The sequence below is a fragment of the Labeo rohita genome, chromosome 23 (genome assembly GCF_022985175.1).
Source record: "Labeo rohita strain BAU-BD-2019 chromosome 23, IGBB_LRoh.1.0, whole genome shotgun sequence".
NCBI classification, from domain to species: domain Eukaryota; kingdom Metazoa; phylum Chordata; class Actinopteri; order Cypriniformes; family Cyprinidae; genus Labeo; species Labeo rohita.
The window spans coordinates 10,758,232-10,770,461 of NC_066891.1; the positions used below are offsets into that span (position 1 = coordinate 10,758,232).

The following is a 12,230-nucleotide window of genomic DNA, read 5'->3' on the forward strand; positions in this document are numbered from 1 at the left end:
GCTGGTCCTTGACCAGCAAAGGGCCAGCTTAAACCAGCATAAACCAGTATCAAAACCTACCTAACCAGCATTCCAGCATTAAAACATACCTACCAGCATATGCTGTTTTTTTCACAAGGGAGCTGTTTTATCACGGTGGTTCCAACACTAATTGGGCGAATACATGAGGCATGACACGTTTCTGTAAGTTGTACTTGTATTTTTTAACACCTTCTAAAGTTTATTAGTGATTTTTTTCGCACTGTATCTAGTGGTAAAGAGTAAAAGGTGTTTGTTTTACTCACGCCAAGTGCTTCAACTTCCGCTGAGGCTGCTACAGCGATATGTCGTGCCACTTAGGATCGTCAAAATAAGTTTTTGTTTAAATTTCTCAATATAATTGACAAAACTGAGACGTTAAAATTCACTTTTTTAAGACTGCGTTTCAAATGTCCCATTTTGTCTAATTTCGACGGAGGCCATCATAGAGATACAATATGAATGGCCTAAATTTGTTTGTGAGAATGAAACTTAAACTCGATGAAAGCATAATCTAATTAACCACAAAACAGACACAAAACGATTAACTAAGAGAGTACTTTGTAAATGACAAGTGGGCCTAAATATTAATAATACTGGGATATTCCTTATGCAGAGACACAGACACCATGACTTAATATAGGGGTTATTTTATTTTGTTTATTATAAAATACAAAAGTTTTCACATATTACATAAACATATGGACCAAAGACTCCTTCAGAACCCAGAGTGTTCTTGTCCAAAGTATACACCAAATATACATCACCTGCTGTTCAAATGTGAAGTGTCTGCCCTTTAACTTCTCACTTCTGGCTTATTAAATGAGTTGCAAAGACGTCACTAGAATCAACTTAGCTAAAATTTCCAAGAAGTTTCAGTAAAACGTGATCCTTAAATGTCACTGCTTGCCAGTTTTTACTTTGGTGTCCATGCATTATATAATACAGTTAATTCAAGTGTTTATAAACTACACAATGTCAGCAACACAATGTCAATGCACTAATGGTCCTCTTCTGAGCTTTAAGAGGTCGTCATTAATAACCGTGGGGTCCGAACACCAAAGTCAGTGTTCAAAGGCATGACTCTGAAAACACACGACCCAGACCCGCTTGGACGTGAAATGGCAAAAGCTGCCTTGGAGACACATACAGTACAACAGTTACAAGCCTTAAAACATTCAATGATAAGGTGCTTTTCATTTCAAACTGGTGCCTACGTGTGCGTGTGTGGTTTATGACAGTGTTTTCTGACACTCAAAAAGCAGAGGATAAATCTGCTCCACTGCAGACGCCACGCTCTGCACATTTGGTCCTAGAGAGAGAAAAATGGGCATTAACAATAAGATCAGCTTAGTTCAGCTTTTGATTATACAAGAAAGCAGGTATTAATCAGTGGGTTGGATTCATTATTCATGGTTATATTTAAGTGAAAATGTTTTCATGCAGAAATCATAAAAGGATTCTTAAATAGCTTTGCAATTAATTAAAAATAAACATAAAAAGGAAATTGCAAATAAATCCAGACTTTTAGAAATGTTAAGTTTTAAGTCTATTATTAATAAGTAAAACATGCTGCAATATTCAGCTGAAAAAATACATATATTTTCTTTACATATAAGAACACTAAGAGAATTATTAATATTAGTATTAGTAATAAAAAGACTCCAGAGCCTCATTGTTGCTTACTGCATTATATTTTCAGACTTCCATAATTTACACAGCTTGAGTCCTTTGGGCTGCCTTTAATATAATGTAGCTAAATAATCTAGGAATAATTCTTTAAAGTATGTGACTAATGCTGTAATCTGCATTAGCTCTATTGAGGCAAGAATTTTAGTCTTGGTAATTTAAAATCATTTGAGTAACTTGACACTGAAGTCGTGTCTATTGTTAACTATTATTGAACTGGCTTTGTATTAAAATGTTCTTCAACGGTCCAGATGTTTGCAGTGCATTCCAGATAAATCCTGATTATGATAGTGCATGCTGTGTGAGTGTTTTACCTGTAACAGTGATATTGCCTGTGGAAAACACCTGCACTGTACTCCTGAGGTTTTTAATTCTGTATGACGCAGCAGGATGGATTTCGGGTTCATAACTAAAAATACACACAGACACAAATACAGTGATGAGACCTGCAATCCAGCTGCAGGAGAATGTTCCTTTGCATATTTTAAGATGCCACATACACCATTTCACCACTAGAGAGCACTGTTTGCCTTTTTTCGACTCTTAAGGTTCCTTTGGAGCTGGTGTTAACATCAATCTCTGGTGATCTGATCACAAGTGGTCAGGCGAGACACATTACTGTTCACAGCTGGTATTAACATGCATCTCAAATGTGCCTCCTGTGACCACTTGTGACTGGATTTCATTGAAGGGAAGGTCTCTGATTTCATCACTACATCCATCATTAACTGTTTAAACCTGTATTTAGCACTGACCAGTTGTCAGATTGGGCCAAAACGGATGTTAATACCAAATGTAAACGAGCATGAGCACAAATTGTACATTTGCGAAGTCAGTCCGTTGTCTCTTAACGGCTTTCATTAATACTGGTCATCTACAACACAAATACACTTACTATTAAAGGGATAGTTCACACAAAAATGACAATTCTGTCATTAATTACTCACCTTCATGTCATTCCAAACCTGTAAGACCTTCATTCATCTTTGGAACAGAAATTAAGATATTTTTGATGAAATCCGAGAGCTTTCTGACCCTGCATAGACAGCAACACAACTACTACGCCCAAGGCCCAGAAAGGTAGTAAGGACATCATTAAAATAGTCCATGAGACAACAGTGATTCAACCATGATGTCATGAAGCTACAAGAATACTTTTTGTGGACAAAATAACAACTTTATTCAACAATTTCTTCTTACGTGTCAATCTTCGCACATGCATATGATGTGGTAAAATGCACGGCGAAGACTGACACCAAAGAGAAAAAATTGTTGAATAAAGTCGTTATTTTTGTCTATGCCGAGTCAGAGAGCTCTCGGATTTCATCAAAAATAACTTAATTTGTGTTTTGAAGATGAACAAAGGTCTTATTGGTTTGAAACGACATGAGGTTGAGTAATTAATGACAGAATTTTCATTTTGGGTGAACTATTCCTTTAAAATGTATGGGTATAATGAAATTTCTGTGTAGGAAATATAATGTCTTACCTGGCAATAGGCCGGTTATTCTTAGTGAACTCAATGAGACGGATTTGAAAAGGCAAAGAGCACACTGCCAACACATTGACAACCTTAAAGTCCGAGAACCTCACCTGCAGATGAGACAATAACATTTATACAATGTTCAGATGTTCTACAAAGCTGTTTACTGTAGCTATTAATCAATTTAAACACCTTAAATCCAATCTTTTGCAGGCAGCGGGCCAATCGTCGAGCACCTAGTTTGGCTTCCTCCTCACTAAACAAATTTAAAAAAACATGCAGGAAATTCACCAGTTAATGTAAAAAAAACAGGATTTTAAAAGACAATTTCAGCAGCAGCACAAACAACTATTGGCTTATTAAGTGTTCTGAGAATTGAAAAGCAGATTTTAGTAAGACCTTGTTGCTCCAGTGCAAATAATTTTCCCTGATGACCATATAGAGGCAGTGATACGCGGTTTCCGCAGCTTCATCAGGACTTTCTGGAAAAACATCCACAGAGCATAAGCAACAACATGTTAATGATTGTCCATATACTGATAAATGCTGCTGATAAGGTGAAAATGTGATGGCACTTTCCATGAATTGTGCACGTGTTGGTGCCCCATTATGTTATTTTGATGCTTCACAGTAACAAAACACGTTTTGAAGTAAACAAGAAAAACACTAGACGTGTTAAGCAATTATGTAACAGAACTGACATAGCAGGAAAAGATGCTGGTCTTCAAAAAATAACATTATTTGGAGCATTTCACCAGTGAATCATCTTCATCTTCATTCTGTTTCTCGAATCAGCCACAAGCTTATCCATTCAACCTATTGCATAACCACTCTGTTATTTATTGTATTAAAAATACTCAAACACTTGTTTCAAATTCAAAAGTTTAGACATTTTAAATTTTGGAAAAAAAAATTAAAAGACAATCACACTGCATTAAGACTAGAGATGTAATAGTATGAAAATGTCTTGTGATTATAGTGACCAAAATTATCACAGTTATCAGTATTATCACGATACTGTTAAAATGTGCTGGAAATGTTCAAAAAAGTACTGACACATACATCGTTTCACCAAGTTTTATATTTAAAATCAACAAACAAATTTTTTGTTTGCATAAAACGAATATATTAATTATGTTCAGATTTTAAAACATGACTGACAACAGTTTATCTAATAACGTTTACGAAATGTTCACATAAAACTTTTAAGTCAAAATGATAATTAATAAATAATTAATAAATGATTATATGTGATCCTGGACCACAAAACCAGTTGTAAGTAGCTTGGGTATATTTGTAGCAATAGCCAACCATACATTATTACAAAATTACAGATTCTTCATTTATGCCAAAAATCATTAGGATATTAAGTAAAGATCATGTTCCATGAAGATATTTTGTAAATTTCCTACCGTTAATATATCCAACTTAGTTTTTGATTAGTAATATTCATTGCTAAGAACTTCATTCAACTTTAAAGGTGATTTTCTCAATATTTGTATTTATTTATTTTTTTTTTTTTTTTTTGCACCCTCAGATTCCAGATTTTCAATTAGTTGTATCTCCTAACAAACCAATACATCAATGGTAAGCTTTATATGTATAAATATCAATTTCAAAAAACACCCTTATGTTTTTGTGGTCCAGGATCACATATGTATCATAAGCTTATTTTTCATCAACTGGTCAAAATTTATAGCAGGGCATGCAAATTTGGTCTCTTTTTTTGGCCAGACAACTAAACTTCTCTGCGTGCTGTGCGCATGTAAGACTCTTACTTAAAACTTTGCTCAATTTTTGAACAGTATTTATTTATCCTGAGTTGTTCAACGCGGTAGTCAAATACGGTTTTAATGATAATAAAAATATGAAACGGTAATACTGACCAAAGGGAATTTAAACATGATTTATCATCAAACCAGTAATCGTTTTATCCCTAATTAAGACATGACTCAAATTTTGGTAAGCAGGTAAACATGATTTTTTTAAGAGTTTAAGGCCATGATAATACAGTTTCTAATCTTTTTATACTAACATGTATATATATCCAGAATATAGGTGCTTAAGTATAACAACTCATCTCCAACGCTCTAAAGGTGATAATACACGGGGCAACTTTTTGAGCAGTGTTGCTGTCAACAGGCAACCAGGTAAGACACAGGCCCCACAACTGATCTAAAGTATCCAGACAGACATTTGTTACACATTCTCAACAGAAAAGTGCCCAAGCAACATCACTCAAAAAGTTGACCTGTGTATCATCAACTTATCAACTTCAATGTCTAGACTTACTCCCACTTCAGGCTTGTAGATGACATTAGTCCCCTCTAGGCCGATGGTACGCAGGTTTAGATGGCACCTGGTTCTGAAGACAGACACGACATTGGTAACAATGATATCAAGCGCCACATCATTACTGGGTTCCATGGAGCCTCTGTAGATGTTTTGTTAAGCTTGACAACCCCTTTACAGATGCATGTCACGTTACAGTGCAAAACCTGCAAAACATAAGAATTTTTCTTCAGGTACTGGGTGGTTTTACATTACATTTCAATGTTAGCTAAAGCTAAATTATATGTCTTACATGACCGGTGACCAAACGTTTCTAGGTTTAATACCCCCAATAGGTGGTGATTCATTAACTATAACCATTGTGTCCCAAACAAAGCCACTTAACCCCAGCTTTTCCATGGGGAATGATCCCTGTAATAAGTGCACTTTGAATAAAAGCATCTGTTAAAATGACTACTTATTTGTAGTGAAGTGAAAAAGCTTGCTAGTTTAGCTGCTGAGATGCCTAACGTTACTTGAAAAATACCAAAGCTGCTATTACTTTACATCTAACGTTACTCTATTTTAGCATACAAGTTGTGAGTCCACAAAGCATTGGGACACAGTTTGAACAGATCAAATGACAAAACAATATGCTTGCAGGACATTTTGCTACTTTAGGATACCTTATATATGTTAACTATATTTTAGCACAACTTATTTATTCAACAAATACGTTTCTCCAAAAGCAAATCATCTTCAGCAGACAATGACATTAAACGGGCATGCTAGCTATTTCAGCTCAAAACCTAAATAGAGCTGCGCTGTAAGAAACAAATGTCAACATGCATGCAAAGCGGCCATAAATTAGTTTTAGCAACAGAGAGAGGTTTAGTTAGTAACTAAATGGATTGCAAACACACTAAGCTAATAAACTTTCACTTACTTGACTGATATGGGGCGTCAAACGGTGCGTCCGAGAGAATCTTATTTTGAAATGTGCTGCGGCGATGATAAAACTAGTGTTTCAATGATTTAAAATCTTTATGAATAAAATTAACAGTCGGAAGAACACCAAAAGTAAACAAAAGCGTCAACACGCAAACAACAGACAACCGGCGATTGTTGTCAAGGATGCCTCAGTTCCTGCGTGAGATCATGAGAAACTGCCCGTTCAAACACACTACAGCGCCTCCACACGGATGGGAGAAGAACAGCGACACAGGTTTAAATGTAGAGCTTTTTCCTTCATCAAGGACAGACTACTAGTGCCATCTTTTGGTACAAGAAACACTGATCTGTACTAATAACAATAGTATAATTTGAATATTTTAAAACTTGATTATGATATCCACTTTTGTCTTAAGCCTGAGACTTCCGGTTCATTAGCCGGAAAATAAGGAGAAGAAAAACAACATGCAGTAAACGGTAGAATTGTTTGCACTACAAACCAGTGTGTTCATAATTAATATGATGCATTAAAATAATATGGTCAGACACATCAAATTGCAATATCAGGCAGCAAAACGAGTTGTTTTGTACAGTTAAAAATAGCTGGACGTGGGGACTGGAAGCCAGACCCATAAAATCTACAAATGGGAATGTTCACTCTTATGGGAAGAAAAAGGTGGATTGCATTTAATAAATTAAGTGTTAAAATGCCCCTCTCTTAATATTGAGACATAAAATATGTCTTTGCCTACCATTAGTTTTTAAAATAGCAATATTTCCACCAAAGCTCAGTATTTAATGTTAATTCAGATGTATTAAAGTAGAAGATAGATTAAAATAAACAGACAATACATATGAATCTTTAAAAAACTTTACATAAATGTCCAAAACAAATAGGTAATTTCTAGAACACATTTTAAATAATGTTTTGTCACCACATTTTGTCCAGACATACTTTTTTTTTTTTTTCAGGCAGTATCAACGTCAGTCTTCATCCTCAAGGTCCTCTTTCCATTTCACCTGCTAGGAGTTAAACAGCATTTTAAAGACAAAGGTGAGTCTTAAGTATATATAATTTTAACTCGCTGTGCTATTTTCTGTCATTATCTTGATACATAAATCCCATCTCACCGGGATTTTTTTTTTTTTATTATACTTAACTCTTTACAACAAAAGGGCTGCTGCATTTGGCATATGGATACGTATAACATACTATGAAATATGGTTTTGTTTTAAACAGACTGTGTTTAGAGTTTTAACAGTTTGAAGCTGACTATCAGTTTTAAGTGTAATATGATTTCATGTGTTCACTGAAGTAAATGTTAGATTTGTCAGTGCTTATATTAAATGTTTGACACTTTTTGCACGGGAAGTAGTTGAACCATATCAGAATTTTGACAAGTAGAAACGCATTTTGTACGAAAATTAAAGAAGCAGGAGTTTTACTCCAGCATATGTGAATACCTCTGAATGTGTTAAACCAGTTATTTACAAAATCAGTACTTAATACTTAAACAATGGCCCTTTTTATACTTAGTGAAAATTGGCCATCTGTCCATGAGTCTGATGGTGTCATCCAGCACTGCGTTGTGTCCGACACCCTTTTTTCTGAGATATTATTCACAGCTTTCCACGGCTGTGTTTATTTTGTCCTGTCTCAGGTCCAGGTTTAAGGGGGTCAGCAGCTTTTGTCCGAAGTGGACACATCTGGACAGAAAGCATTGTTAGCGGTTTTGCGGTTTTTGGAAAGGTGACAGCAAAACTGAAGTAGCCATTCTGGCATGACTAGGAGAAAAGGATATAACTGAGGGTTTTCAGCTGTCTGATTAGACCCTAAGCATTTTTAGTGAATGAACTCATGACACCTAAATCATACGCTGAACCAGCCTCAGATTAATTTGTCCTAATTTATAGGCTAATATATACAGTTGAGGTCAAAAGTTTACATCCCACTTTTAGAATCTGCAAAATGTTAATTATTTTACCGAAATAAGAGGGACCATACAAAATGCATGTTATTAGTTAGTACTGACCTGAATAAGCTATTTCACATAAAAGATGTTTACATTTAGTCCACAAGAGAAAATAATAGCTGAATTTATAAAAATGACCCTGTTAAAGAAGTTTACATCCCCTTGATTCTTAATACTATGTTGTTACCTGAATGATCCACAGCTGTGTTTTTTTTTTTTTTTTTTTTTAGTAGTAGTTGTTCAAGAGTACCTTGTTTGTCCTGAACAGTTAAACTGCCTGCTGTTTTTAAGAAAAATCATTCAGGTCCCACAAATTCTTTGGTTTTCCAGCGTTTTTGTGTATCTGAACCCTTTCCAGCAATGACTACAAAATAAGTTAAATTTACCCTGATCATCAAATTCAGAATGTTTTCTGATTCAGAAAGTTTTCTGAATTTGCATGTTTTTTCCTCCTGGAGCATCAGTGAGCATTTGAACCTTCTGTAATAGTTGCATATGAGTCCCTCAGTTGTTCTCAGTGTGGAAAGATGGATCTCAAAATCAGACAGTCATTGTTAGAAAGGGTTCAAATACACAAAAATGCTGGAAAACCAAATAATTTGTAGCCCTGAAGGATTTTTCTGAGGAACAGCGGGCAGTTTAACTGTTCAGGACAAACAATGGACTCATAAACAACTGTTACTGAACAAAAAAACACAACTGTGGATCATTAAGGTAACCACGCAGTATTAAGAATCAAGTGTATGTAAACTTCTGAACAGGGTCATTTTAATAATTTCAACTATTATTTTCTCTTGTAAACATCTTTTATGTGACATATCTTACTCAGCTCAGTACTAAATAAACAATAACATGCATTTTGTATGATCCCTCTTATTTTGGTAAAATAATTAACATTTTGCAGATTCTGAAAGGGGGATGTAAACTTTTGACCTCAACTATATCAGTAATGTCCCTGTAAGAAAGTCAAGTCACCTTTATTTTTATTGTGTTTTATATAGTACAGATTGTTTCAGAGCACATTCACAGTAAAAACAGGAAAATAACCGAATCAACGAACATTGGAGAAATTTAGGATTATATCACTTGCTCACCAATAGAGTTAATGGGAGCTGTCAGAATGATAATCCAAACAGCTGATAAAAACATCCACAAGTAATCCACAGAACTCCAGTCCATCATTTAACATCTTGTGAAGTGAAAAGACACATGTTTGTAAGAAACAAATCCACTATTAAGATATTTTTAACTTCAAACCACTGTTTCAGGCTACACATATGAGTTAGCTATCCATAATATTGTTTTCTCCGATGGAAAAGTTGACTTGTCTGAATCAGGAGAGAAATATGCACAGATCAGGCACTTTTTACAATTGAAGACAGTGGACTGTGGACTTTTTCCAGTGGACAAAGCATTATTATGGACTATGGCCAGAAGCAACTGTTTGAAGTTAAAAACACCTTGAAGTTGGATTTGTTTTTTACAAACCTGCTGTTTTTGGTTCACAAGATGTTAATTGACAGACTGGAGTCGTGTGGATTACTTGTAGATTATTGTGATGTTTTTACCAGCTGTGATTCTGATGGCACCCATTCACTGCAGACGATCAAGTTATAAAATACTACATTTCTCCAAATCTTTTCAGATTAAGAAACACACTCATCAACATCTGGGATGGCCTGCGGGTGAGTACATTTCCACAAAATTCCTTTAAGTGTCTATGAAACCTCATAGGCAATTTTACTTTCATCCTTTGCTAATTTTTCATTCCAAAGTATTTACCAAGCATTCCAATTTTACTAATTTGGGCTCGCCTGAACTCTGTTGCACTCTAAGACCCTTGACTTTCTGTCCAAACTGGCCGTTTCCCAAGCAAAACAGCACAATAGCTTCAGAGTGATTCAGTGCTGTTGTTTGGTTCCTCCTTGGTTACCAGATAGGCTTTGTGAAATCTCAAGGGCCTCTCTGGCAGAAATATACTGAAGTAAATAAAATAAATTGTGTGTGGAAAGCCCTGTAGAGATGTCCAGAGCTGTTTACTATAAAGCCTGAGATTTAAAGCAGGTTAGCGCAGTGTCAGACCACAAGCGACGTCCGCCGCGCCCCCTGCCGCACTGCAACTTCAGAGACTTAAGTGTGTTTATAGACTATAAAATAGACCTTAGCATCATTGAAATTCTCTTCCTGAGAGAAATAATACGTTGTTCATTAAGATAGAAGATACATAAACAGACAGAACAGGCAGAGTAAACACATTTTCCATCACTCCCTTGCTCCTCCGTGAGCCCTGCCCGGCCCCGACCACCAAGATCCTCTCGGATCTTCTGTTCTCCTATCCGCTGATCTTTTGGATGGGGAAAAAATAACCATTGCTTTTAACTCCGGCCGATTCCAGAACCATCATTCTTGTTTACCGCTCTGGAGGTCAGAAAAAGGAAGTGCTATCTCTGTTATCTCCTCTGCCAAACAGCATAAACACAGCCCGATGGCTTAATATCAGCATGACGTACCATTTGCATATTGTGCTAGCACAGAGGACATTGAAGGTTGTGCAGGACTCGGGTCGGAGGTCAAAAAGGGTCGGTTTCGTTGGAGAGTGTTTGGGGTTACGTGAGGGGCATTGGACGGCGTAAGCTTGCAGGAGGATGTGAGTTCTGGAAGCCTTTAGAATCCTTGTAAAAGTAAAATCAAATGCATCTGGACGCCTCTTTGTCTAGTTTGAAGACGGAGATGCTGAAACGCCATGTCATATTAAACATTGTTTGTGCTGTTGGATGTGTTTCTGAGGTAATAAGGGTGATTTGTAAACAAGGAGGGGTGGAGCATGACCTCCACTCCATGTTTACACTGGGCAGAAATTACAGGAACCAAACACTGGGATTGCTGCGCTACAGTAATGCATTCTGGGTAATGATATGTGCTGGGGAGCAGCCATCTCAGATATTCTCCTTTTTACAGATGAAAATGCTTTTGGCCTTGTTTTTACAGCTTTAACTCTAGGGTTTTCAGGTAAATACATGAAGTAATGTGCATAAAAACACTTCCAGTAATCAGGTCTTCCTCAGGACACCAGAACAGGAGTGGGCGTAGTGCGGTTTTTACATATTTAGATCAAGGTGGTGAAGGTGCTCGGGTCACGCGAAATATACATATTTTTTATTTTATTTTGTTGTCTTTTATTTTATTTAGTTAGTTAGTTTGTTTTGTTTTATTATTTGTTATGTTTTATTTTATTTTGTTCATTTTATTTACTTTATTTGTGTTTGTTTTATTTTGTTTGTTTTATTATTTATTTTATTTTTGTTGTTTATTTTTTGCTGTGTTTTTTGTTTTGTTTGTTTGTTTTATTTTTTTGTTTTGTTTTTTTGTTTTGTTTTTTAATCTCATTTTTTGGGGGTATTTTATTTTGTTTGTTTTTGTTTTATTTATTTTATTTGTTTTTTATTTCTTTTATTTTGTTTGTTTTTTTATTTATTTTATTTGGTGCTTTTATTTATTGGTTTATTTTGTTGTGTTTTGTTTGTTTGTTCAATTTATTTTATTTTGTTGTGTTTTTTTAATTTAGTTTTTATTTGTTCTATTTATTTTATTTTTTGTTTGGTTTTTAATTTATTTTATTATGCGCTTTATGTATTTGTTTATTTTTTCTTGTTTTGTTTGTTCTATTTATTTTAGTTTGTTGTGTTTTTTTATTTAGTTTTTATTTTATTTTATTGTTTGTTTTATTTTATTTTTTTGTTTGTTTTATTTTATTTTTTTGTTTGTTTTTATTATTTATTATTTTTTTGTCATGTTTTATTTTGTTTTGTTGTTTTATTTTATTTTATTTTATTTTGTTGTGTTTT

The 12,230-nt window shown here is 34.9% G+C and overlaps 1 protein-coding gene across 1 annotated transcript; it reads right to left on the reverse strand.

The window, feature by feature from the left end:
* Nucleotides 1–665: 665 nt before the first annotated feature.
* tbpl1 (TBP-like 1) lies at nt 666–6,630 on the reverse strand. Its single transcript, XM_051097307.1, has 7 exons — nt 6,408–6,630; nt 5,483–5,688; nt 3,590–3,672; nt 3,383–3,446; nt 3,197–3,300; nt 2,022–2,116; nt 666–1,330 (listed from the first exon to the last, which is right to left on the reverse strand). The coding sequence occupies exons 2-7, from the start codon at nt 5,615–5,617 to the stop codon at nt 1,251–1,253; spliced, it is 561 nt and encodes a 186-aa protein (XP_050953264.1). The 5' UTR covers nt 5,618–5,688; nt 6,408–6,630; the 3' UTR covers nt 666–1,250.
* Nucleotides 6,631–12,230: the final 5,600 nt, after the last annotated feature.